This window comes from Odocoileus virginianus, chromosome 1 (genome assembly GCF_023699985.2).
Source record: "Odocoileus virginianus isolate 20LAN1187 ecotype Illinois chromosome 1, Ovbor_1.2, whole genome shotgun sequence".
NCBI lineage: Eukaryota > Metazoa > Chordata > Mammalia > Artiodactyla > Cervidae > Odocoileus > Odocoileus virginianus.
The window spans coordinates 12562352-12589550 of NC_069674.1; the positions used below are offsets into that span (position 1 = coordinate 12562352).

General features: G+C 48.0%; 1 protein-coding gene across 1 annotated transcript; it reads left to right on the forward strand.

The window, feature by feature from the left end:
• Nucleotides 1–1032: 1032 nt before the first annotated feature.
• KEL (Kell metallo-endopeptidase (Kell blood group)) lies at nt 1033–27140 on the forward strand. The gene is made up of 18 exons (XM_070462987.1): nt 1033–1157; nt 1360–1504; nt 1764–1940; nt 3882–4006; nt 4318–4464; nt 11102–11161; nt 11255–11443; nt 11682–11830; nt 14015–14144; nt 22446–22556; nt 23620–23719; nt 23925–24028; nt 24726–24826; nt 24981–25091; nt 25239–25306; nt 25538–25707; nt 26062–26157; nt 26855–27140. Exons 1-18 carry the CDS (start codon nt 1110–1112, stop codon nt 27014–27016), a joined length of 2193 nt encoding a protein of 730 aa, XP_070319088.1. The 5' UTR covers nt 1033–1109; the 3' UTR covers nt 27017–27140.
• Nucleotides 27141–27199: the final 59 nt, after the last annotated feature.

The window sequence follows — 27199 nt, forward strand, 5'->3', positions numbered from 1 at the left end:
CTTTCAAAGGGAAATATCATCCTCGTTTTCCAAATGGTGAAACTTACTTGCCTGAGAGTTTAAGGGGTCATTCACAGTCACAGGGCTAGTAATGAGCAGATTAGGGTCTCCTAGCTTGTTGCTTTTTTTCCTGGACTGTTCTGCCTGCAACCTGCAGGGCTGTGACACTCCCTGGGGAGCTATCAAGCATGCTTGGGAGCAGGGGGAATGGGCATGGAGCTGGCATACCTCCCAGGGGAGGGGACATCTGACCTGAGAATTAAAAGGAAGATGTTTCCATCATATTAGAAAGGAGAGAAGAAAGAATATTCCAGAAAGAAACTCTGTGAGCAGAGGCACAGAACAAGTCAAGAGGAGCCACCCAGGGCAGGATTGCTTGGGGAATGGAGACTGCCTCCCTTTGCCTCCCCTGAGAGGCTGAGATAAAGGAGCCAGGAGAGGCTGGGGTGTCTCCAGACCGATAAACAGGCTCCACCCAGAGGCCAGTAGCATGTGTGTGGGGACAGGGACTGCGGGTGGCACATGCGCCCTTTCTCCAGCAAAAAGGAACTGGGGTGGGGGGTCAGAGAGAGGCTATTTCCTGAATCCCCATCCTCAGACTCAGCACCTAGAGCAGAAGCAGGACGGATTCTGAGAGTAAGAGAGACGGCCAGACAGACGGCAAGTACCCTGGAGAAGGCCATTCCCTTTGGGAGTCAGACGCCTAGGGTGGGAGGTAGAGCCGGCTGGTGTGTGTGTGTGTGTGTGTGTGTGCACGTGTGTGTGTGTGTGTGTGTGCGTGCGCGCGTGCATCCCCTGTCCCCCTCCAGAGAGGAGGGATGTGGGACTTGTAGAGTAGGAACCGGGGAGGAGAGGCAGGTGACGGGTGACGGAGGGAGTGGGGGAACCTCAGGAAGACAGTTTCATTCTGAAGCCTGCCTAGAAGCACTGCCCTGGGATGAGCATACATGTGTGTGTGCTGGGGGTGGAGGGGGGGTAGGGGGGCAGGTGGGCAGGAAGTCTCAAAATGACCTGATATAACTCTCCGTGATGCACCTCCTTCCTGAACCAGCTTCTCTGTCCTGCCTCCAGTTCAGGAGGGTGGAGACAAAGAGTCGGTGGGGAGAGCCATGTGGACTGAGCAAGCAAGTGGATCGGGGACACGCAGGAGACGGGTGGTAAGTGCTCAGGGCAGCGTTCTGACAGCCCTTCCAGCTCCCAGGGGTCCAAAGAAGACTGGGTTCAGGAGGATAAGGGGCGTTATCTCTGTACCAGGGGACCCCAGCACCAACTATCTGTTTCTTCTTCCTCCTTTCCCCCTCCCTCCCCCATCCCAATCCTCTCCATCATGTGTTTTTTATTTCCTGGTTCTCTGCACAGAAATTTCCAGAAGAGGAGCTGCCCACCGCACAGGATGGATGGTGGCAAAAGACCTTGCGGGCGCTAAAGACCCTTCTGCTCTTCAGTATAATCCTTGGTGTTTCTCTGCTGCTTTGGGGCTACGTGTTCCAGGGCTGTGGTCCTTGTAAGCGAGATCCTAGATCCCCCCACAACCTACTCCCCATCCACCATCCATCATCCCGAGACCCACCATGCATCCTGACTCCTGGGGGCGCCGGGTTCCCAGCCTCGTGCCCCTTGAATCCCTCTCCTGCCCATCAGTCAGACGATTTGCTCCTCATCAGGGTCTCTGTCCCTTTCCCTAACCAGACATTTCTTTGCTTAGCCCCTCGGGGGGAGTCCTCATCGCTTCCTCTTTCACAGCTCTGAGCTTTTCCCCACAGCCCCTTGCAAGACATCTGTGTGTCAGGACCTCCTGGCTCTCTACCTGGCCTCTGGGAACACCAGTGTGGCCCCCTGCACTGATTTCTTTAGCTTCGCCTGCGGAAACGCCAACAGGACCGGCAGTCCTTTTCAGGCTCTTGAGGAGGAGAACAAGCGCCGAGTTCGAAGAATCCTGGGTAAGGGAATCAGGATGGAAGGTTCTCTTGCTGTGGGTGCCGCGGAGCCTGGGATGATCACTGATGTCCCTCCCAAGCCTGCGTGGCTAGGGAACAGCCAATTTGTACCATGCCCCACTGGCTCCTAGGGACCTGCTCGATTAGCTTCTCCATCGTCATACATTTCACAGCAGATCCTGCCTCTCTTCCATCTCTTCTGGTCCCTCTCATCCTCATTTCTTTACCTAGTCCCTATTCCCTCACCTTTCCCATCCATCCACAGATATCTGTGTTATCTCCCTTATATTTTCAGTTTCTACCCCGTGCCCGATGTCTTCCCACGCTGGCGTCTCCTCAACACCTATTGCACTTTAATCCTTCTCCCCATCGCCCTCATCCTCCAGCCTTCAACTCCTTCTTGTCCCCTAATGCTCCCTTGTGAGTGTTACCCTCTCACTCCCATCATCCCCCAGATCCCCGCTCTCACAGTCATCTCCTGTCCTCCCTGAAACCTTGGACCATGGCTTGCCAGTTGAAGTGGAAGAAGCTGAAACTGGGCTGCCGGAGATGGGTGATTGGAGATGACGGTGGGAGGAAAGAAGTGGCAGAGTGGGTGAGAAGTGATGAGGGGCTTTATCTGGTTGTGTTAAGGTAAGGAATACAGAAGATCACAAAAGACATGCTGGGGGAAGGGGAGGACCAAGTTACAAACCCTGGAGGCAGGAAGATTTCTGTGGATGGTGGTTCTGTTGAAATGAACCAAGAGGCGAACCGTGAGGCAGGAACCCAGGCCACACAGGAAGGAGGAAGGTGTTCCCAGGATGTTGCTGGATGATGAGGAGGACGAAGGGATGAGAATGCAACCAAAAAGATGCCTTTTCTCTATAAGGGAGCCCAGGGAACCTGTTGACAGTACCAGTCGGAATTTGGAAGAAACAAATATTTCCCTTTGCCCTCCTTCTTTTGATGGGAAGGAGTGGAGATGGGTACTCCCTGCATAGCAGAGGGCCAGGCTTTCATGTAAGGTACAGAGATAAAAAGAAAACGTACCCTTCAGACAGATTCTGTGGGTAGAATGAAAGAATGAAAGAAATCAGGGGGCCTGAGTGAGTGGGGTTAGATAGGAGAGGGTGGAGGGCTCCAGTGGTGTGTGTTTGGGTAATTGTGTGTGTTTGTCTACTGGGATCAGAGAGAGGGGAGAGTCCGGACTAGGGGAGCCCTCACCAGTTTCTTGCCTTTACCAAACCCTTCCTCATGCTCTTCCACTCCAATCCCTCGAAAGTTCTCTGAATTCCCTGATTTTTCTGATTCCTTCGCTCATCTCCCTCTTACCTCTCGTTTCTACTCTTTCTGCTTTTTCCATACTCCAGTTATTCCATCTCTTCCCCCCACACCCTTGTCTCTTCCTCTTTATTGCCTTTCTCACATTTGCTTTCCTTTCTTTTTCTTTTTTTTTTTTATGGCAGCCATTCCACTTGTCTTGTGGGATATGGGATCTATCTTACTCACACTGGCCCCCCAAGCCAAGGATTGAACCTGGGCCCTTGGCAGTGAGAATGCAGAGTCCTTACCAGGGAATTTCCTCAACTTTTCTTTATCTTCCTCTTTGTCTTCTCCACGTTCTTATTCTTCCAACAAGTTGGTCTAGCTCATGACTTGCCTGGTGGTGCAGTGGTAAAGAATCTGCCTCCCAAGGCAGGGAATGTAGGTTCAACCCTGGTTGGGAAGCCAAGATCCCACATGCCACAGGGCAACTAATGAAGCCTACATACCTCATGAACCCAGCAGAGCAAAAAAGAAAAAAAAGAAATTGTTCCCCTCATCCTCATCCCTGGGTTCCTCCCTTTCCCTCCTTTTCCCTGGGAATCTTCCCTTCCTTGCCTATAACCTTTCCATCTCCCATCCTCCCTGCTTGTTTCCAAGCTGCCTCACTCCTTTAACTCTCCCCCGCTTCCTTTCTAGAAACTCCAGGTTCCTGGCGCCTGGGCCCTGGGGAGGAGAAAGCCTTTGGATTCTACAACTCCTGCATGAACACGGATGCCATTGAGATAGCAGGGGCCGGTCCCCTCAGACAGGTTATTGAGGAGGTGAGACTGGCACATCTACTTTTCTGGATGCAGAAAGCACACAAGACCAATGTGTGCCCAGGGCTGCCATTTTTTCTTGCCCATAGAGGATGGATCTCTTTCCTAAGGGTTTGGGAGGGAGGTGGACATGGCAATGATCTGTGGACATAACAAGACCTTGGCTGAAGGTAGGAAAAGGGGGACAGAGGTGGAGCCCTAGAAGGGGCAGGGGACTCAGGGTAGAAGTCAGGATGTAGTCAGAAGTCAGCTGGTGAGGGATGTGTTCTGAGAGACTGTATCCCTGTGTTGAGCGCTGTTTCTTTTCTTCCCAGCTTGGCGGCTGGCCGACCCCTGGTAACTGGACTCCGTCAGATTTTAACCAAACTTTGAGCCTTCTGATGAGTCAATATGGTCACTTCCCATTCTTCAGAGCCTATTTGCAACCTCTTCCCACCCCTCCATACCTGCCAGTCATCCAGGTGAGGAATGCGCTGGCAAAAATGCAGGCCTGCCTCAATTTGTTCTTAGACCAAAAAATGTGCAATCCAGGAAAGTGACTTAACTTTCTAGTTGTTATTGTTCAGTCGCTATGTCCTGTCTGACTCTTGGAGACCCCATGGACTGCAGCATGCCAAGATTCCCTGTCCTTCACTATCTCCTGGAGTTTGCTCAAACTCATGTCCATTAAGTCAGTGATGCTGTCCAACTATCTCATCCTCTGTCATCCCCTTCTGCTGCCCTCAATCTTTCCCAGCATCAGGGTCTTTTCCAAGAGTCAGCTCTTCCCATCAGTTGGTCAAAGTGTCAGAGCTTCAGCTTCAACACCATCCTTCCAATGAATATTCAGGGTTGATTTCCTTTAGGATTGACAGGTTTGATCTCCTTGCTGTCCAAGGGATTCTCAAGAATCATCAGCACTGCAATTCAAAAGCATCAGTTCTTTGGCATTCGGTCTTCTTTATAGTCCAACTCTCACATCCATACATGACTACTGGAAAAACCATAGCTTTGACTACATGGACCTTTGTTGGCAAAGTGATGTCTCTCCTTTTTAATACACTATCTAGGTTTGGCAGAGCTTTTCTTCCAAGGAGCAAGTGTCTTTTAATTTTATGGCTGTAATTCACTGTCCACAGTGATTTCGGAGCCCAAGAAAATGAAACCGGTCACTATTTCCACTTTTCCCCTTTCTATATCCCATGAAGTGATGGGGCCAGATGCCATGATCTTATTTTCTTGAATATTGATTTTTAAGCCAGCTTTTTTACTCTCCTCTTTTACTCTCACCAAGATGCTCTTTAGTTCCTCTTTACTTTCTGCTATTAGAGTGGTATCATCTGCATATTTGAGGTTATTGATATTTCTTCCAGCAATCTTGATTTCAGCCTGTGATTCATCCAGTCCAGCATTTCACATGATGTACTCTGCACATAAGTTAAATGAATAGGGTGACAATATATAGCTTTGACGTAGACTTCCCTGGTGGCTCAGATGGTAAAGCATCTGCCTACAATGCGGGAGACCCATGTTCGATGCCTGGGTTGGGAGGATCCTCTGGAGAAGGAAATGGCAGCCCACTCCAGTACTCTTGCCTGGAAAATCCCATGGACAGAGGAGCCTGGTAGACCATGCCAGTCCATGGGGTCACAAAGAGTTCAACACAACTGAGTGACTTCACTTTCACTTTATTCCTTTCCCAATTTTGAACCAGTCAGTTGTTCCATGTAAGGTTCTAACTGTTGCTTCTTGACTTGCATACAGGTTTCTCAGAAGATAGGTTAGGTGGTCTGGTATTCCCATCTCTGAGAATTTTCCACAGTTTATTGTGATCCACACAGTCAAAGACTTTACCATAGTCAATGAAGCAGAAGTAGATGTTTTTCTGGAATTCTCTTGCTTTCTCTATGATCCAACGAATGTTGGCAATTTGATGTCTGATTTCTCTGCCTTTTCTAAATCCAGCTTGTACCTTTGGAAGTTCTCAGTTCTTGTGCTGTTCAAGCCTAGCTTGAAGGATTTTGAGAATTACCTAGCTACCATATGAAATAAGCGCAATTGTGCAGTAGTTTTGAACATTCTTTGACATTGCCCTTCTTTGGGATTAGAATGAAAACTGACCTTTTCCAGTCCTGTGGCCACTTCTGAGTTTTCCAAATTTGCTGACACGTTGAGGGCAGCACTTTAATGGCCTCATTTTTTAGGATTTTAAATAGCTCAGGTGGATTTCTATCACCTCCACTAGCTTTGTTGGTAATAGTGCTTTCTAAGGCCTACCTGACTTCACATTCCAGGATGTCTGGCTCTAGGTGAGTGAGCACACTGTTATCTTTAGGGACATTAGTTAATGTTGGAACCAGGGACTTGAGGTGAGAGAGAAGTGAGCATCAGGGCCAGTTCTGGGAAGACCATCTTTCTGGTCTTCCTTGTTGCTTCTCTGAATCATCCCTGGACACTGGACTCATTCCTTCTGTGGCCTCTACTGCTCTTCTCTTATTTACTTTTCAGTTTCCCCAGAGGGAGCTTTTTAAACCAAGAGCTAATTATGCTGTTGTCTCTGTTTAAATGCCTTAAATGGCTCACTGGGTCATCAGGATCCGGCTCTTAATCCTTAAGGAAGCCTTGCAAGTCTCCCTCTTACAAACTCCTCCAGCCTTATCTCCTCCTTATGCCCCAAGGCAAGCTCGTGCACTTATAGCTCCAAGGAGAGTTCTCGGTTCTTTGCGTACAAGGCTCCCTTTGCCTGCAGCACCACTCCTCAATTTGCACACTCAGCCTGGAGAATTCCTACGTTTCACGTTTTGGTCTTGATGACTATCCCTTCCAGGATGTCCTCACTGACCCCCTGGCTGAGATGGAGGTGGGCCTCTCTGTCCTCCCATTTCACGTGCTCTCAGCTTTGAGCCCTGTGTTGAAGACTCAGCCTCTTAAGGACAGGCTCACACTTCATTCATCTCTGGTCCTCGGGACCTGGCAAAGGGCCAGGCAGCTAGAGGCCACGCCAGGTGTTTATTGAGTGGGTTAATAAATTAAAACCTTGTTGGCATCAGTATTGTGGGAGGCAGTGTGATGCTAAATATTTGGCCCCTACTTTCCAAAATTCCACAAAGTCACATGAGCATGAATATACAAGAACTGATAATCCTTGTGAGGTATTCTCAAGTTCACCTCTACACGGTGTGCTGAGGAGTGTAACTGGTGTGGCCTTGGGAAATTAGTTAAGATCTGAAATCGTTAAGGAGAAGTTCAGAAGGGAGAATGTGGGCTGAGCCCTGAAACCTGGTTGATTCACCCAGGTGACAGTGAAGCTGAAGGGACTGAAAAGGGCTGTAGGGAAGCCCTGATATTAGGGAGGAGCCAGGAACAGTATGACCCTTCTGCGGGTCAATGAGGAGGCTGGTCTGTTGAACAGAGGATTTGGGGTTGGGATGGGGTGCGGTGGGAGGCAAAAGTCAGGCTGAAGACATGAGGCTGAACCTGACTATTCCCAGCCTACCACATCAGACCGAGGTGATACCTTTTGACGTAATAGGGGGAAAAAAAAAAAACAAACAGCTATGGAAGCCTTTCAAATGTGATGGTTTTACATAATGCCCAGGTAGAGTCAGCGGCTTTTGAGGTCAGTCTGGAAGTGCTGAGAAATCTAGTTGAGCAACCTTGATTCCAAATGGAGATGATTGTGACAGAAATGGAAATTGGGGCCAGGAGGATGTAGACAACTTCATCCTAGTGGAGATTGATGGTCCATGGTGATTGGAGAGGACCTGGTGACTGACTGAATATCAATAAAAGAAGTGGAGAAATTAGAAAAGGACCCCACAGAGTTGGTTTGGTGTGAATGGAAGGAGGGTGGCTCCCTTTACCTTGAGACTAAATGGTCTTTGAGGGATATACAGGTGGAGAAAATGACTTGAAAAGGGACACCCCAATGAGGTGGGGCCAGAGAGGAAGAAGGGCCAGGAAGTGGGAGTCAAACCAGTTCCACCGAGTCACAAAGAGCAGGGGAGAGGCCCGTTCGGGTGGGAGGAGTCATCTTTGATTCCAGAGACTTCTGAGCTCGGAAAAGTATGGAATGAGGAGACACCACTGGAAACCTTCTCGTTGTTATTGCTCAGTCCCTAAGTCTTGTCTGATTCTTGTGACCCCATGGACTGCAGCACACGAGGCTTCCCTGTCCTTCCCCATCTTCCAGAGTTTGCTTAAACTCATGTCCATTGAGTCGATGATGCCATCCAACAATCTCATCTTCTGTTGCCCCCTTCTCCTCCTGCCCTCAATCCTTCCCAGTATCAGGGTCTTTTCCAATGAGTCGGTTCTTCCCATCAGGTGGCCAGAGTATTAGAGCTTCAGCTTCAGCCCTAATCCTTCCAGTGAATACGCAGGGTTGATTTCCTGGTTTGATTTTCTAGACATAACATCAAAACAATCATGAAAATGGATTCAGCTTGTATGGAGTTAGGAAGAAGGGAAGTTGAAGTAGATGCATAGATTACTTTTAGGTTTTTAAAGTTTCGACATGAAATATGACAAAAGAGTCAAGTGAAAGCTTTTTTCAAGATAGCAGAAAAGATCATAGCTCCAGGAAGAAATATGGGATTGAAATCAGATAAGACAAGCCAAAAACATGGGAGAAAAAATCTTCAGGACAGCGATAAGGACACACCAGTGCCAGAACTAGAGTGAGGCACATGAGGGTAGTAGGCTATTTTCCTGGGGTGCAGAATTTAAGAGGGTACCAAAAACTCACTAATCAAATAGTATTTCAATAAATATTTTTTAAAATGTCAAAACCAATGCAAAAACTCACGATGAACAAAACATCACATTTTTGTTCACTGTGAATTAAAAAAAATTTTTTTTTTCCTTCCCAAAATGGATCAAAACTCTATTGCAGACTTTTGGGGAGATATCTATGATTTTTAAAAATGATCAAAAATACATTGTGGATTTTAGGGGGAAATGCATGATGAGCAAAGTTTTACTATTATATTCTGTATGGATTTTCTTAAAGCATTAATTTAGATTTTTTTTCATTTATTTTTATTAGTTGGAGGCTAATTACTTTACAATATTGTAGTGGGTTTTGTCATACATTGACATGAATCAGCCATGGATTTACATGTATTCCCCATGCCAATACCCCCTCCCACCTCCCTCTCTACCCAATCCCTCTGAGTCTTCCCAGTGCACCAGGCCAGAGCACTTGTCTCATGCATCCAACCTGGGCTGGTGATCTGTTTCACTATAGATAACATACATGTTTCAATGCTGTTCTCTCTAAACATCCCACCCTCGCCTTCTTCCACAGAGTCCAAAAGTCTGTTCTGTACATCTGTGTCTCTTTTTCTGTTTTGCATATAGGGTTATCATTCCCATCTTTCTAAACTCCATATATATGTGTTAGTGTGCTGTAATGTCCTTTATCTTTCTGGCTTACTTCACTCTGTATAATGGGCTCCAGTTTCATCCATCTCATTAGAACTGATTCAAATGAATTCTTTTTAATGGCTGAGTAATATTCCATAGTGTATATGTACCACAGCTTCCTTATTCATTCATCTGCTGATGGGTATCTAGGTTGCTTCCATGTCCTGGCTATTATAAACAGTGCTGCGATGAACATTGGGGTGCATGTGTCTCTTTCAGATCTGGTTTCCTCGGTGTGTATGCCCAGAAGTGGGATTGCTGGGTCATATGGCAGTTCTATTTCCAGTTTTTTAAGAAATCTCCACACTGTTCTCCATAGCGGCTGTACTAGTTTGCATTCCCACCAACAGTGTAAGAGGGTTCCCTTTTCTCCACACCCTCTCCAGCATTTATTGTTTGTAGACTTTTGGATAGCAGCCATCCTGATTGGCGTGTAATGGTACCTCATTGTGGTTTTGATTTGCATTTCTCTGATAATGAGTGATGTTGAGCATCTTTTCATGTGTTTGTTAGCCATCTGTATGTCTTCTTTGGAGAAATGTCTGTTTAGTTCTTTGGCCAATCTTTTGATTGGGCCATTTATTTTTCTGGAATTGAGCTGCAGGAGTTGCTTGCATATTTTTGAGATTAATCCTTTGTCTGTTGCTTCGTTTGCTATTATTTTCTCCCAATCTGAGGGCTGTCTTTTCACCTTGCTTAGTTTCCTTTGTTGTGCAAAAGCTTTTACGTTTCATTAGGTCCCATTTGTTTATATTAATTTAGATTTTAAAAATTTCAATGAAAATATGATTGATCTTGATTACTGAGTTTTCAGTACCTCTTTTTTTTTAATGGAGCATAATTGCTTTACAACGTTGCATTAATTTCTGCTGTACAACAAAGTAAATCAGCTGGATGTACACATATATCCCCTCTCCCTTGAGCCTCTCTCCCATAGCCCCTACCCCCTCCTATGGGTCATCACAGAGCACCGAGATGAGCTCCTGTGCCACACAGCAGGTGCACAATAGCTATCCACATGAAGCACGGTAGTGCATTTATGTCAACCCTAGTCTCTCCATTTGTCCATCCTCCCCTTCCCCGACCCCCACCACTATCCACATGTCCATTCTCTATGCCTGTGTCTCTGTTCCTGCCCTGAAAACAGATTCATCTGTAACAGTTTTCTAGATTCCATATATACGTGTGCATAGATGATATTTTTTTTTCTTTCTGATCTACTTTACTCTGTATGACAGACTCTAGGTCCATTTACATCATTACTGATGACCCAATTCCATTCCTTTTTCATGGCTGAGTAATATTGCATTGTATATATGTACCACATCTTCTTTATTCATTCCTCTATCAATGGACATTTAACTTGCTTCCGTGTCCTGGCTATTTGCACCCAATATGGGCATCTCACACCACTTATCCTGGCCCTGGCCCTGGCACAGGCAACAGTTCCCTAGGGTTATTATGCTTCTCTCTTGCTGAGCACCCCCAAACTAGTTGAAACACCCTCTTTGTACGTTTGCATGTTGGTACTCTTCCCCTTGTCCCTTAGCCCCAGTCCCTCTCTTCTTTGGCTCTCCTGCTTCTCCTGCACTCCATTTCCTGGGTCCCCCTTCCTGGTCCATCCCCATAGCCCCACACCTGGCCTCTCCTTCCTCCACATTCCCCACTTCTCTCAGCCTCTCTTGTGTCCAGATAGACCAGCCAGAGTTTGACGTTCTCCTCAAGCAATCGCAGGAACCGAATTATACCCAGGTAAGATGGTGTCACAGACAAAGGTCCTAACCTCTGACGCTGGAGAAAGGCAGGGGTTGATGGTGGCTGTGACTGAGGTTGCCTTTCCCTCAGATCCTGCGGGAATACCTGAATTACCTGGATCGCCTGGTAACCTTGCTGGGAGGAGACCAAAGCCAAGCGCAAAGTCACGCCTCCTTTTCCCTCGCCATTAACTCACAGCTGAACCAGATGCTGGGGTCTGGGGAGCAGCAGCGTGCCCAGGACAAGGTCTTCGAGATGGTCACAATTGACCAGCTGCAGGTGCCCCGAGAAAAGGGACTGGGAGAAGATGGGCATGAGGGTCTTGCTCCCAAACTTTCTTGATCTTCACGTCTTCTTTCTCCTCACTTCCTTAATTCTTAGTCCATCCCCTAACTTTCCTGACTCCATCCTTTTCTCAACCACCCCCGTTCCCACTCCCTCCTCTATCCTGAGGGAGGGGAACCCCCCTCTCTTTTCCTGTCCCCCCTGCCCCCAACCTCTGTCTCTCTCCTTTAAGAGAATGGCCCCGACCATTGACTGGTTGTCCTGTTTGCAAGCGACGTTCGCACCGATGGCTCTGAGCCCCTCTGACCGCGTTGCAGTCCATGACCTGGAGTATTTGAAAAGCATGTCGCAACTGCTTGCGGTGAAGCTGTCAGAGGACAGGTTTGCTCCACATTGGGGTGGGGGTGGTGGTGATGGAAAGAAAGTCTGAGGACCTGGAGGTCTCAGGGACAAAGGACACTGGGGAGGCAGACTAGTAAGGGCCTTGCAGGAGGATGGGAGCGATCCAGGGCCATGTGAGGGCAGGGAGGGGGTGGGATGGACAGCCTAGGAGGGCATAGAGGAAATAGGAAGAGGGGCTTGGAGGGCATGGGTCGAGAGAACACAGACGAAACGAGGGATCCAGGTAACCAGTGAGACACAGGGTGTGCTGAATGGAGCAGAGGACGTTTGCGGCATTTGTGTCTTGTCAGCAGCTGAGGGGTGTGGGTGAGAGAAGGAGGCACATGGAGGGGTTGGTGGAGGAGACAAAGGCTGGGGAAAGCTGGGGAAAGGCTGCTCCTCAGCTGTATTCGAGGGTTCTGGGCCCCTTGTGGGAAAGATCAGGAAGGTCTTGATGGACCCTGAAGGTCGGGAGAGGGAGGGTGAGGCTCTGTGTTGGGCTCACTGCTGGCCCTGAGACTGTGTGGCCACCCCTCGGATACAGTGGCTTCCTCCCGGGACCTTGGGCTCAAAGCCATTCTTCATGGTAACTCAGTGGCAGCAACATTTAGAAGTTCCTTCAGAGGGAAGCAAACAACCATTCACACAGGTGCAAACCAATCTGTGTAAGGATAAAAGTCAAACCCAGTGAGAAAGTTGAGAGCAGGGCAGAGAAAAGTCCTGGGTCCCAGCTTTGGTGATCTTAGAAGATGCCTCTTAAGAGGAGCTGAGGTGTCTCGGTTGTGGAAGTATTTGAATCTGTTTTGTTAAATCGAAGTCCAGCCTTCTCCCCACTGTGGCTTGAGAGGTCTCCCTCTTCATCTGGTTCTTTCTTTTGTCATTCTCCACCGCCAAGCCAACCCACATCGAGCAAGTGTTAGTCATTCAGTCATGTCTAATTCTTTGTGACCCTATGGACCGTAGCCCACCAGACTCCGCTGTCCATGGGATTCTTCAGACAAGAATACTGGGGTGGGTAGCTATTTCCTGCTCCAGAGGATCTTCCTGACCCAGGGATCAAAGCCGGGTCTCCTGCATTACAGGTGAATCTGAGCCACCAGGATAGAAAAACTCTTCTTAAAACAGACTAAAGTTTTGAACAGTGGTTGCCAGGGGCTGAAGGGTGAAGAAATAGAGATAGATTGGTGAAAGGGTGCCAACTTTCTGTTATAAGATGAACACTCTCAGGCTCCAGTATATTGGGTAGGCCAAAAGGTTTGTTCTGGTTTTTCTGTAAGATATTATGGGAAAGACTGAGGGCAGGAGGAGAACGGGGCGACAGAGGATGAGATGGTTGGATGGCATCATTCATTCAGTGGACATGACTTTGAGCAAACTGGGAGATGGTGATGGACAGGGAAGCCTGGCATGCTGCAGTCCATGGGGTCACAAAGACTTGGACATGGCTGAGCAACTGAACAACAGCAACTATGGAAAAACCTGAACGAACCTTCTGGCCAACCCAATATAATATGGTGGCTATAGTTGATAACGTATTACAGACAGAACTCATTTAATTTTGCTTTGCTGTATTTCACTCTGTTGTTGTTTGTTTGTTTGAACAAATTAAAGGTTTTTGGCAACCCTGTGTCAAACAAGTCTGGGGGCACCATTTTTCCAATAGCGTTTGCTCGTTTCATGTCTCTGAGTCACATTTGGGTGATTCTCATGATATCTCACCCATTTTCAGTATTATTTTAATGGTTAAAGAGATCTGTGATCCATGAGCTTTGATGTTACTATCCCAATCATTTTGGAATTTTTTTCACAGTGAAGTGTTTTTAAATTAGGGTAAACAAGAAAAAAAGAAAAGCTCTTCTTGACGTGTTCACATGTTGAGTAGTTATTCTCTATAAAGAAGTTTTCCCTCGTAGCTCAGATGGTAAAGAATCTGCCTGCAGTGCAGGAGACCCAGGTTCAATCCCCAGGTCGGGAAGATCCCCTAGAGAAGGAAATGGCAACCCACTCCTGTATCCTTGCCTGGAGAATCCCATGGACAGAGGAGCCTGGTGGGCTGCAGTCCATGGTTGTTGCACAGAGTCAGGCACAACTGAGCGACTAATATACACACACATACAAAGGGAGGGTTTTCTGGGGGCTTTCCCAGAGCCTGGAGTCTACCATCGGTCTCTTTTCTCTCCACAGGGGCATGCTGCAAAGCCACATGATCTTCGGGCTGGTGAAGATACTTTCTCCAGCCCTGGACAGTCAGTTCCAAGAGGCACACAGATCGCTGAACCAGAAATTGGGGGAACTGACAGGACACCCACCCATGGTGAGGAGAGCAGGGGAGGAATTCTCCCAGGTGGAGTGCTAATGGAGCATCTGCCATCTGGGGGGCACACATGGACATAGCTCCCTCGGCAAGGGGCGTGGGAACTAGATGTCCCCCAACATCTGGGCCTTCCGCAGAAGCCCTCAGCGCTTACACTGAGAGCTGGGATGCCAGGGAGCAGAACTTTGGGCACATGTCTGGCTATCTCCAGGGCCTTTTGCTGAGTATTAAAATCTAGATAGACAGCTCTAAGCTGATCAAGAACTGCTTTTCCTTTGCCATGACCCCTAGACTATTTGCTGGGTTATCCTGAGCACTGTGACTTGAGGAGCTGGACGTACGACCTGGGGTTCACTGGAGTGAGACATGGTGTGGTGGGCAGGAGCCTTCGCTCCATCTAGGTGGTTCCAGTGTTCTGTGTCCAGATATGCTTCATCAGGAGCTCATCCCTGACCACCCCCGGGGTCTGTCGGCCACACTGTGGGCTTCGTGATGCCGATTCTGATATATCAGAGCACGGAGCTGTGTACCAAACATGCTCCACTAACCAAAGTCCACTCTGACGTACTCAGGACTGTGAACTTTGAAATCCTAGGTGGACACATCCCAGTGTAAGAGGAAGTATCTAGAACATTAGATGCCCTCCAGCCTCTGTGAAGCTTCAGGGCAGTCTTGCGCATCACTGGGTTTCTTTTCTTAGTAATTTGTGGATCATTTCTCTGCCTTGGAGGAATTCATGGCTTTGACAAATCTGAACTATCTATAGAATTTGAAGAAGAGAATTGTAAACACGGGGTCTGGAATGTAGTTGTTGCCTATGGAGACTTTAAACTGTGCTAAGCATTTTTCTGAGCCCTTTAAATGTGGGAGTTGATTTGATTCTCACAGCAGTTCCATGAGGAGGACAGACCATGTGGTCCCTGTTTTATTGGTAGGTAAACTGAGACCCAAAAGTTAAGGATCTCACTCAAGGTGATATAGCTGCTGGGTTGTTAGAGCGAGGATTTGAACTCAGGCTTCAGTATCTGTGTGCTTAATCATTGCAAAAGACAAACAAAAAAACCCACAAAACACAAAACAAAAAGAATTAACTAGGATATTCCCTCAGGTGAGCTAGTCCCCAAGAGCCTTCTGCCCAGTCTTTCTCTTGACTCAGATGAGACAGAGCCCCAAGCCCTCATAGTTGGGATTGCTAGAAAATCCCCAGCAACAAACAACTTTGTGTAAAATCCAGAACTGTGGCCTGGTAGTACTTTTTGAAGGGTATAAGAATGCCAACATTGAAATTCACACTTAAAAAAATTTAGAAGGCTTACGAATTTCTAAAGTCATCACCCTTTGTACATACATACATATATCCTAAACGTATATATGTATATCCTATACATATATATATTATATAATCCTTATCTCTCTCCATTTGTTATTGCTTAGTTGCTAAGTCATGTCCGACTCTTGTGACACCGTGGGCTATAGCCCACCAGGCTCCTCTGTCCATGGGATTTCCAATGTAAGAATGCTGGAGTGGGTTGCCATTTCCTTCTCCAAGGGATCTTCCTGACCCAGGGATTGAACCCATATCACCTGCATTGAACAGGTGAACTCTTTACCACTGAGTCACCAGGGAAGCTTTTAGGATGTGTAATTGTCCTTGGACTTAAAAGCTGAGTCAGATTCTACCAACAGATAGTTCTGTGACTTGTTGAAGCCCTTTCCCTGGTCTGGAATGGCACCAAATATGATGCCAAATATGATGGCACCACATAATAATAATAGCTGGAATACGTTGAGTAGTTACTCTATATCAGGCAGTGCTTATTTTATTTACTACTCTCAGAAATGCTCTGAGGTCCTCAAAAGGACAAAGTAACTTTCCCAAGACCAAACACCTCATAAGTGAAGAAATAGACTCTAGAACAGGTCTGCCTGACCTGTGAGGTCACATTTTTAACCACAAACTGCAGGGTTGAGAAATAGTGGGTGGTAACAAAAAATGCCTTGGCAAATTCTTTCTATAAAGATCAAGATAGTAAATATTTTTAGCTTAGTGGTCTATGTGACCTCTCTTGCAACCATTCATCTCTGTCCTTGTAACATAAGAGCTATCATATGCTCAGTAAATGAATGGGTATAGCTGTGTTCTAAGAAAGATCTTATTTAGATGCTCTCAGAATTTCCAAGAGCGAGAGATGAGGGTTTAAATGGTCAGTGAGATAGCTGAGCAGGAGGTAGGAAGTAAAGAAGCAGTGTCTAGGGAGAGGAAAGGGTTTTCCGAGAAAGGAAAGAATGTTGTCTCATTGCGACCAGGGAAGGCTAGCTGAAGCATGGTGCAGTGTGAGGGACCCTCTTGGTGGCTCTGGCTGAGAAGAGGTGACAGGGCTTGCTGGAAGGCTGTCCTGCTTGCCTGGGGGGTTGAGAATCAGCCTGGAAACCAGTGCAGTTGAAGCAGAGAAAGCATATAGAGTAAGAGTAGGGAGGAAATCAGGGCTTTCCAGGTGGCACAGTTGGGTAAAGAACCCACCTGCAATACAGAAGACATGGGTTCGATCCCTGGGTCAGGAAGATCCCTTGGAGGAGGGCATGGTAACCCACTCCAGTATTCTTGCCTGGAGAATCCCATGGACAGAGGAACCTGGGAGGTCACAGTCCACGGGGTCGCAAGGAGTCAGACGCTACTGAAGTGACTAAGCGTGGTGGGGGGAGGTAAGTGTGGGGAGAGGAAATCAGAGAGGGGAGGAGGGGATTGTACCAGGCCCTGGTCAGTCACCGTAAGGTCTTGGGTTTTTCTCTGCATGTAACAGGGGCCTGTAGAAGGATTTATCTATTTTATGTTTTAAAAGAACATATTCTGTAGGTAAGCAGCAGTCGCCTGATGGATGTTTGGTGTGAGAGGGGGAGTGGAGTCAAAGACACCATGAAACTTTGGACCTTAATTGGACCAAAATGTGTATTTCTATCCGATGTTTATGAACTACAGCTGTCTCACCACGTTCCTCTGAATGAACTCCAATTTGTAATGCTCTTATTCAGAAGGACTGTCAGGTCTCATCTGACCATATTTTGTTTATTAATTTTGGGTATATGTAGTCAGCGAAAATGGCTGTCAAGCCAAGTTTTTCTCTTATTAAACTTGAGAAACTGAGTTTGGGAAATTAAAAGCAGAACTTCACATTAGTGCCTGTTAGGAGTGAACTATTTACGTTCACGCCAACATCTGTGTTTACTCAGGGGATTTCAGCCTTTGTTTTAGTGATCTGTGATTTCTGCTGTGGGTCATTTGTGGCTTTGCTTACTGCGTCTTCATCTAGATTATTGGTAAGATTCTGCAGAGGAAAGAGTATTGACTCAGGTTATTGAAGACCAGTGTAGTCAGCAATCCATTTATGCAACAAATATTAATTGAGACCTTATTATATGCCAGACGCTTCTCTTGACTCTTTGGATTCTTCATGAACATAATAGAAATCTCTGTCCTCAAATGCATCTATTCTAACAGAGACAGAAAGACCTTAAGCTAAATAAAATACATTGGATGGTATTGGAAAAAAAAAGTGAAAGTGTTAGTCACTCAGTCACGTCCCATTTTTTGTGACCCCATAGACTTGCCCTCCAGGCTCCTCCATCCATGAAATTTTCCAGGCAAGAAACTGGAGCGGATAGCCATTCCCTTCTCCAAGGTATCCAGACTCAGGATTCGAACTCAGGTCTCCTGCATTGTACACAGATTCTTTACCATCTGAGTCACCAGGAGGTGGTATTAAGTGTTATGAAAAAATAAAAAAAGGAAAGAGGGAGAGAGATACCTAGTGTGGACATGTTACAGTGTTCGGTGGGGCAGTTAGGGAAGCTGGTACTAAATTGGAAACATTAATCACTGACATTCCCTTCTGGGTCAGCCAGTTCAGAATCCACTCAAACAACACTGTTATTTAACATGGATTTCTCCACTGATTTCATGAGGACATAACTTATGGTTTTACCAGATGGTATCTTTAAATCAAGATAGCACCAACAGAATGGAGTAGAACTTTAGAATTTACAGAGCATGTTCTGTGTAGTATTTCCCCAGTTCTCCCAAGCAGCTCTGTGAATTAGAACAGGCATCAGGCTCCTATATACAGCTTGTGTAATTGAAGTGCGAGGGTGTAAGTTATTATAGTAATTCACATTTAGTAAATGCTGAATTCTCTATGCAGAGGGAGAACTGCTGTGATCCTGGAGGATGAATCTGGCTCATGGGTGTGTTTTGTTGGACTCTAAAGATTTTACAAACTTTTAATGAGTGGCTGACTTTCAAAAATTAGGCAATAACACACAAAAAGAGTTTCAGCCCTTTTGGTTGTTGTTTTCAACGTGAGTGCTGAGTTAGCCTTCTCCCGGGGCAACAGATGACTGGAGCTGAGGGATGCAGCCAGTAGGCCTGGATATGGGTTTGCCATCACCCCTTCTGGTCCTGGGGTTCTGATGTTGGGCTGCTTCTGTTATTTATGGTAACTCACAGCCCCTATTTGAGTTTGTGACACTTGATCTACTTTTCATTCTAATTTAGTGCCCCTTTAAAAATGATGACATTTATTTTTAGTGCTATAAATATATTTATTCATACAGTCACATTACTTTTAAAAACTATTTTATATTGAACTATAACTGATTAACAACGCTGTGGTAGTTTCAGGTGAACAGTGAAGGGACTCAGCGGTACATATACATGTCTCCGTTCTCCCCTAAACCCCTCCTCCCATCCAGGCAGGCACATAACACTGTTCAGAGTTTCCTGTGCTATACAGGAGGTTCTTGTCACCCAGTCGCTCAATCATGTCCGATTCTTTGCAACCCTATGGACTGGGGCCCGCCAGCCTCCTCTGTCCATGGGATTCTCCAGGCAAAGATACTGGAGTGAGTTGCCATTTCCTCTTCCAGGGGATCTTCCCAACCCAGGGATCAAACCCATGGGTTGAATCCACATCTCCTGTGACTCCTGCATTGGCAGCCACCTGGGAAGCCCTCAGGTCCTTGTTAGTTACCCCTAAAAATGATGATATTTGAAAATAATTTTGACATTATTAATTCCCAGTTATCCTCCACTGGCCCTCAGACTATTAGTCACTCAGTCGTGTCCTGAATACTGAAGTGAGTTGCCATTTCCTTTTCCAGGTAATCTTCCAGATCTAGGGATTGAACCTGGGTCTCCTGCATTGCCGGTAGATTCTTTACTGTCTGAGTCAGTGAAGCCACCAAGGGGCCCCAGAAGTTACACATTATTTTCCAAGTGTTCAAAAATAATCGGTTTAATGATTCATTCTAGAATTGTGTTTCAAAATGCACATTAAGGATTCCTGGCTCACCTGTAATCTCTAAAATCTACTTTCCCCTTACTGAAAATTGCACAGAAATCTGCTTCCCTCCAGACTCCTGGAGTTTTTCTTGATTTCTGTCATGTTTGTCATTACTCATGGTTCAAAGGTTATATCTGCAAATATCTTTCTTTCTTTTTTTTTAGATTTATTTTATTCAAGTAGTTGATTTAGAGTATTTGTTCATTTCTGCGGTACACCAAAGTGATTTAGTTTTATATATATATATATAATTTATACAGCACGTTCTGGGTAGTATTTCCCCTGTTCTCCCAAGCAGCTCTGTGTGTGTGTGTGTATGTATATATATATATATACATACACACACATTGTTTTTCATAGCCTTTTCCATTATGGCTTATCACAAGATGTTGAATATAGTTCCCTATGCTATAAACAAGTAGGACGTTGTTTATATACTCTCTATATAATAGTTTGCACCTGCTAATCCTGAACTCCCAATCCATTTCTTTGCTATTCCCATCCCTACAAATTTTTTTTTTCTGTTTCTTGATATATTGAGACTCATTATTTTGGATTTGAAGTATTTCTTCCATCTTTTATATTTTAACAGTGATTTTTTTTCTCTTTCTCTACAATTAATATGGTATACTCTATCATCTCACATTTTGAGACAACTCAGATACTGATAACCCCCAGCAGATGAATACATAACCTGTCAACCTCCACCCCTGAGACTTAACATTCATTTATAGATCCTATAAGTTACTTTCCTGCATATAAAACATACGACTCAGCACAGTTGTGACCTGAAGAGTCACAGAGTGGTGCAGGGACAGCAGTGAGTGGCCCGAGGTGGTCTCCATATGCTTCAGGAACCAAGTCAGGGTCTACCATGGCCCAGGCTATGGGCCCTAGCGTGGAGCTGACAAAGCCTGCTAAGGGCAAGTGTCGGCAAAAGGGATCAGGAAACAACTCAAGAACCAGGAGGGGCAGACGGGGCAGGCAGAGCCTCATCATCAAGCTCAAGGCTCATGCGCTCGCTGCTGTTCTGGGTGCAGCCCTCCACCCCCTTCAGCTGTCTGCTGAGAAACAGTCTCAGAACCGAGCTTGTCCTCCGGAGGCTGCAGGAGATGAACCCAAAGGTGGCCAGCAGAGTCTGCACCTGTCCCCGGCATTGCTGTCAGACCCAGGGGCCTTTCTATTTGTTTTTCATGTTTGTGAGTTTCAGAGCATCAACTAATACTGTGTCAAAAGTGTCTGAGTCCCTACTCACCAGGAGAAGGTCCTTAATAGACCTCATGGTGAGGGGGCAGACAGGAACACAGAGACGTGGGCAACTGGGTCTGGAGCAACCTCCAAAAAGGTAACTATTCTAATAGGCAGGCCCAGGAGTGTCTTCAACAACAACAGTACTGACCTTCCTTTCTCTTTCCTCTTCCATGGGAAGCCCCATAAGCAATCTCCAACCTTAGGACCAGAATGTATGGTGGCAGCCTACACCACTTTCCTGCCAGGAGGCCCTGGCGGGTAAGAAGTAACAGGAAGGAAGTCTTGTGACTTCATCCCACTCAACCCAAATCAGCATATTAATATGTTTTTCCTAAGTCCCTGCTCAGCTCTCCTCACTCTTGCTTCCTTGAATTTGTTTCTCACCTTCCCTGCGTCATCTCTTCAATGCCATCCACACCAGCATCTCTCTCTTGTTCCTTATTCTTTCCATCCTGCTGTTTGAAACCACCCTGATTGCCAAAGTCCTCTTTGAGTTTTTATCTATCTGTTTCTCCACCTTTGAAGATGTCCATCATCTCATCCTATATTTTTTCAAAAAATATTTATTTTGTTTTATTTGTTTGACGGTGTCGGGTCTTAGTTGCAGCACACGGGATCTTCGTTGCATCGTGTGGGATCTCTAGTTGTGGCACTTGGACTCTCTAGTTACGGTGTGGGCTCCGGAGCACACGTGCTCAGCATTTGTGGTGTGGACTTCATTGCTCTCTGACATGTGGGCTCTTAGCTCCCCAAGCAGGAATCGAACCCACGTCCCCATCCCCTGCATTGCAAGGCAGAGATTCTTAATCACTGTACCACCAGGGAAGCCCCTCATCCTATATTCTTTTCCCTGATTTGGCAGAAAGCTCCTTAGGTCTCCAAATTGCATATATTTAGTCTTTTCTTTTTTCCTCTTCTCCTACCAAGGAATATGGTATTTAAAACTCAGTTTCACTCTGGGAACTTTCTTCTTTATAAGAGAAGGTCTTACCATTTGGGAGGGGGGGTGGAGGCAGGAGGCAGGGAAAAATTTCCTTCTTCACTTCCTAGTTTAGGTAAAGAAGCTTGGGAGGAGGGGTGTCTTCAGCGGGATCCCTGAACCATGCGCATGGTGGGAGATGTGTGTGGTGGGCAGGGACGAGGTGGCAAGCAGACCTGCCCAAGTGAGAGGGTGGACTCTGTGTATTAGTCGCCCAGTCACGTCTGACTCCTTGCAATTCCAGGGACTGTAACCTACCAGGCTCCTCTGTCCATGAGATTCTCCAGGCAAGAATACTGGGGTGGGTTGCCATTTCCTCCTCCAGGGGATCTTCCCGCCCCAGGGATTGAACCCGGATCTCCTGCATTGCAGGCCAATGCTTTACCATCTGAGCTACTAGGGTTGAATCCAGTCTTGTCCTTCCCAGGAGCCCTTTAGTTATCCAGAAGGATGCCTCCCAGAGGCCTTGCTTTCAGATTCAACAGGCAATAAACAAGGATAGTTTGCCCAGCCCAGCCTCATGACTGATGCTGGAGAAACTCTGAGCCCCTCACTGCTTAGCACAAAAGCCCCATGTGTGTCACCAAAAGGGTTTATAGACCGAAGGGAGACAGACCCAGGAAGTCCAGAAAAGAGAACGTCCCCGGGGGAGAGGGTCTAGGCAAGACTGGCCCAGAGAAGTGGATGAGGAAGAACCCTTGGCAGGAGCCACTCATTCCAGCTTTGTCTCCGCAGCCGGCCCACCCTCGCTGGATGATGTGCATAGAGAAGACAGAAGCCTTCTTCGAGCCCACACTGGCCACCTTGTTCATCCGGGAGACTTTCAGACCCAGCACCCAAAGTGCTGTATGTGAGGGCTCCTCTTCAGACGATGTTCCCCCACCCCTTCCCACCCAACCCATCTTCTCCACTTTGCCCTTCTTGCTGGTTTCCGTGGTCAGAGAACCAGGCAGTTTAGAGAATCCAGAGAGGGACACGCTACACCCCCAGAGTCTGCACGGTTTAGCTCCGAGACAGTCCGCGCGGCACACACTAACCTGAACAAGCCTCCCAGCCTTACTGCTCATGTGTTTCCTCAACCATAAAATGAGAAAACTGAACTCCGTGACCTCTAAGCCTACTCCTTGTCTGCCTATGACTTTTGAACAACTTGTGAAACGATGTAAGAATGGCATGTTATCACTGCAAGAAGCGCCCACGGCAACTACTGAATGCTTACCAACAGCTACCATGTGCGTGGTACTCTTGCAAGCGATTTGCACAACCTGCTTTAATTCCAGGCTTCATAGAGGGGTTAAGTGATTTGCCCAAGCCCACACAGGTACCCCAAATAGTGGAGTCAAGGTTTGAACTCAGGTTGCTGATGCTGTCATCTATTTTCCTCCATCTAGAAAGGAAATACACAGGATGGTAGATGGCGGAGGAAGTGCTAACTCCACAGTCAGGGTGTGAGGCTGGGACGGCTTTAGCTTGTTGGAAAGTGGACGAACCCAGGAAGATGGGGAGAGGAGATGAAGGCCTCCAGAAAGATGGTGTGAGGAGGGCTCTTGAGAGCAGAGAAGGGGATGGTGGTCCTCTTCCTCCCCCAGCCTTCTGAATGGATTTCCTGGCCAAAAGGATGGTGTCTCCCCCGCAGGCTGAGGTCTCCCCACAGAAAGGAGCTGTCTCCCCCATCGGTTCTTAGGAGGCACCCATCCCCACCTTCCTGTTCTGTGTTTGGTACTGCCTTTCCATCTCCACAGCTCTCTGCCCTGAGTTTTTGCTCACCTAGCAGATACCACTTCCTCTTTCTGAGGTCTTCCTCCTCCTGGCAGCTCCTCCGGGCCGAGGCCCATTCCTGGAGGGCCGGTGGGCAGGACCGAGGACTAAGACTGATCCTGATCTTCTCCCTGCACCCTCCTGCCTGCAGGCCATGGAATTATTCACTGCCATCAAGGATACCTTCATCAGTCACCTTCATACGGTTCCCTGGATGGATGGAGAGACCCGGGCAGAGGCCCAGGACAAAGGTAAGGCCAGGAGAAAGAGACAGCATGGGGCTGTGTAGTGGGTGTCAGCGGAGCGTGGGAACAGGAAAGCACGGTGACTGGGAGAGGATGCTCGAGGCAAGTGTAACCACCAACGTGCCGCACGGACATCCTGGTGGCACTCCCAGAGGAGGGGACAGGGCAGCGAACAGGAGAAAGTCCTTATGGTAGGCCGAGGTTGCTGGAGTCCTCGTCCTTCATGTCTCTTCCCAGCTTACCCAACTGCAGGTGAAGATGGGGCCCTCGGAATGGGCCCTGAAGCCAGACCCGGCCAGACAGGAATACGACGACGTGAGTCCCTGTCCTTGCCAGGTCCTTTCTAATCCTCAGCTTCCTCATCCCCTGCGCGACCTGAGTAGCAGACAGTCATTTTCCCTGGTTGACCCTAACCCACCCCTTCCCTGCCCTGGTGCTGGCTGGACTTGATGGCCGAGCAGCCACACGATGGGGCTTCCCTGGTGGCTCAGTGGTAAACAACCTTCCTTACCAATGCAGGAGATGTAAAAGAAACGGGTTCGATCCCTGGGTGGGGATGATCCCCTGGAGGAGGGCATGGCAACCCACTCCATTCTTGCCTGGAGAATCCCATGGACAGAGGAGCCTTGTGGGCTGTATAGTCTGTGGGGTGGCAAGGAGTCAGACACGACTGAAGCGACTTAGCACACACAGCCACACTGTAGGTTTTGCCAGCAGGAAAACAGAGCTTTTTCAGGTCATGGTGAGTGTGTGTGCACACTCACACCCATGCATTTGTGTGACTTGCTTGAGTGTGTGTGTGTGTGTGTGTGTGTGTGTGTGTGTGTGTGCTGGTACGTGTGACGCTGGTTTGCAGTAGCACATGGTGGTGTCCTGGCACTAGCTTTTCACTGTCGTGGGGATGTCTCAGTGTCAGGGCTTATCTGTCTGGTTCAGACAACCACATCAGGGTGTATCAGTGTGCGTCTACATTTGTCTCCATGTATTTGAGTCATGCCCTGCCTCCTCCCAGATACAACTTGGACCCAGCTTCCTCCAGACCTTCCTGAGTTGCTTCCGCTCCCGCCAAGCCAGAGTCATCCAGGAGTTCTTGCAGCCTGTCTCCAATCACAGGTATGAGAGCCGGGGAGACACAGACACCACATCCCACAGAGAGCTGTCGGCAATTCCCAGGAAAGAAACAGAGGATGGGGGGAGCAGCAGCAGTCCTTCAGAAAAGACTGCAGGTAAATGATGGAGCTGGAGCTCAAGCGTGCTCTTCCCACAGGTGGCAGGTGCCCCCCTGGGGCCTCAAGGCTTACTATTCGATACCTGACCACATGATGGTCTTCCCCGCCGGACTCCTCCAACCCCCGTTTTTCCACCCTGGCTACCCGAGGTATGGGCCATTCTCTGAGGTGGGCAGGAAGTCTCCTGAGAGTCATGGACCAGTGTTACGATGAATGATGGACGGGACTTGTGGTTGGAGAACAGGGACCAAACCTTGGAAGGATTCTGAGGGTCAGACGAGTCCTTGTCTCCCTAGAGCCGTGAACTTTGGTGCCGCTGGCAGTATTATGGCCCGTGAGCTATTGCACATCTTTGACCGGCTCTGTGAGTAGCAGCAGGCCACTGGCAGGTGGGGCCATCGGGAAGGCGGATGAGGTCCCCAAAGTCGACCCAGAGCAGGAGGCAGGGAGGCAGGGAGGCTGTGCCAGGGCTCCAGGTGGGCGTGTCCTGCAGCTTTCGCAGCTCCCCAGGAGCCAGTGCAGTTTGCAGAAGACCCACGTCTTCACCCCGGCATCACGCCTCACCGTTTCCCCTGCTTGCCCCCATTTTCAACAGTACTCCCTGGGGGCTGCCCGGCCTGTGACACCCGTGCCCTGCAGAAAGCGCTGCTGTGCCTGGAACGCCTCTACACTGCCTTACCGTCACCCAAGGGAACCTCCTTCGATGTCTCCCGCACGCTCCTGGAGGATGCTGCAGACACCGGGGCACTGGCCGTTGCGCTGGAGGTAACACATCCCAAGGGCTGGGATCTAGTTTTACCAGCAGAATAGGCAGCCTGTCACCAGCGTTTCCTTCCACCATCCCTCATGCAAACATGGCAAAGCTTTCTGCCCTTCACATCCTTACTGAACAGCTGGCAACTTGAGGACTCCCCCCATCCCTCTCCACAAGCCCTCTTTTCCTGGATATCCATCGATCTTACAGCAAGGATGTCTTCTCTTGGCTCAGATCAGGCTCAGGGCTGAACTTGGGAAGAAGGACCAGAGCTGGTTTTGGATATTGTATATAGGGCATCAGACTTCCAGTTGGGTACGGGTCTGGAACCTAAAGGCAATTCTCCATCCCACTCTCATATCCAGGCATACAAAAAGAGGCTAGTACTGTTCCGTGGGGAAACAATCCTGCCCAGCCTAGACCTCAGCCCCCGGCAGCTCTTCTTCCAAAGCTATGCCCAGGTAAGCCGCCGACATCTCCCACTAGGGCTTAATCCACGTCAGATAAATACCCTCCCGTTAATGCTCAGAGAATCTCTCCTGCCTGAAACATCTCCTGGCAATGTCCCCAACCCTCTGCTGCACAAATCCACACTGTCACCCTTTCACACAAGTGCCCTGGGGACCATCCTTCATCCTACTATAAATTCTTCTACTGAGTCTAGCACTCCCTTCAAAAAAAAAAAACTTCATTCCTAAATTCCTCCTTGAGATGAGACCAACTTTTGTCTTCTCTCATTTCTTCTAGAAATACAGACCCCTTCCAAAAAAGCCTTAACAGACTATCCACTGATTATATTCCTCCTAGGAGACCCCACCCCTAGGTGGGGTCCCTACCTGACATATCCCCCCGCCCAGTGCCATGTATTCCTTCAAAAGACACTGTCCCCAGTTCCTCGGGGCACTTGAAGACCCCCACAGAGTTCTCACAACAGACCTGCCTCTAGGGCACTTTTAGATGTTGTGATGACACAGTTCTGACCTCACCAGATACCCGCTGCCAGATTAAATGACTTACAAATGGCAAATATCTTCTTTCTCCATGAGGCCCTTGGAGCACCGCTGTCCCTGCTTTTGTCTTTGTCTGCTGTCCCTGGTCACCAGGTCTGCTGTGTCCTGATGATCTCCTCACCCTCTCTGGACCTCTTTTTCTCCCCAGGTGATGTGTAGGGACCCCAGTACCCAGGATCCTCAGGACATTCACAGCCCTCCTACCCTTCGCGTCCACGGGCCCCTAAGCGACAGTCCAGCCTTCGCCAGACACTTCCGCTGCCCCCAGGGGACCCTCCTGAGCCCCTCCCACCGCTGCCAACTCTGGTAACCTGGCCGGCTCCCAGAGAGATCTCAGTACAGGTGTATCGGCATCTCTGCGCCCCATCCCTGGAACCAGGGCCAACACCTCCTCTGCCCTTCCATGCCAAAAATAAAAGCTGGCCCTTGGCTTTTGCCTGTCTCTTAAGAACATTTTCCTGCTGGGGCTGGAAAGTCAGAAAAAGTGAGAAGG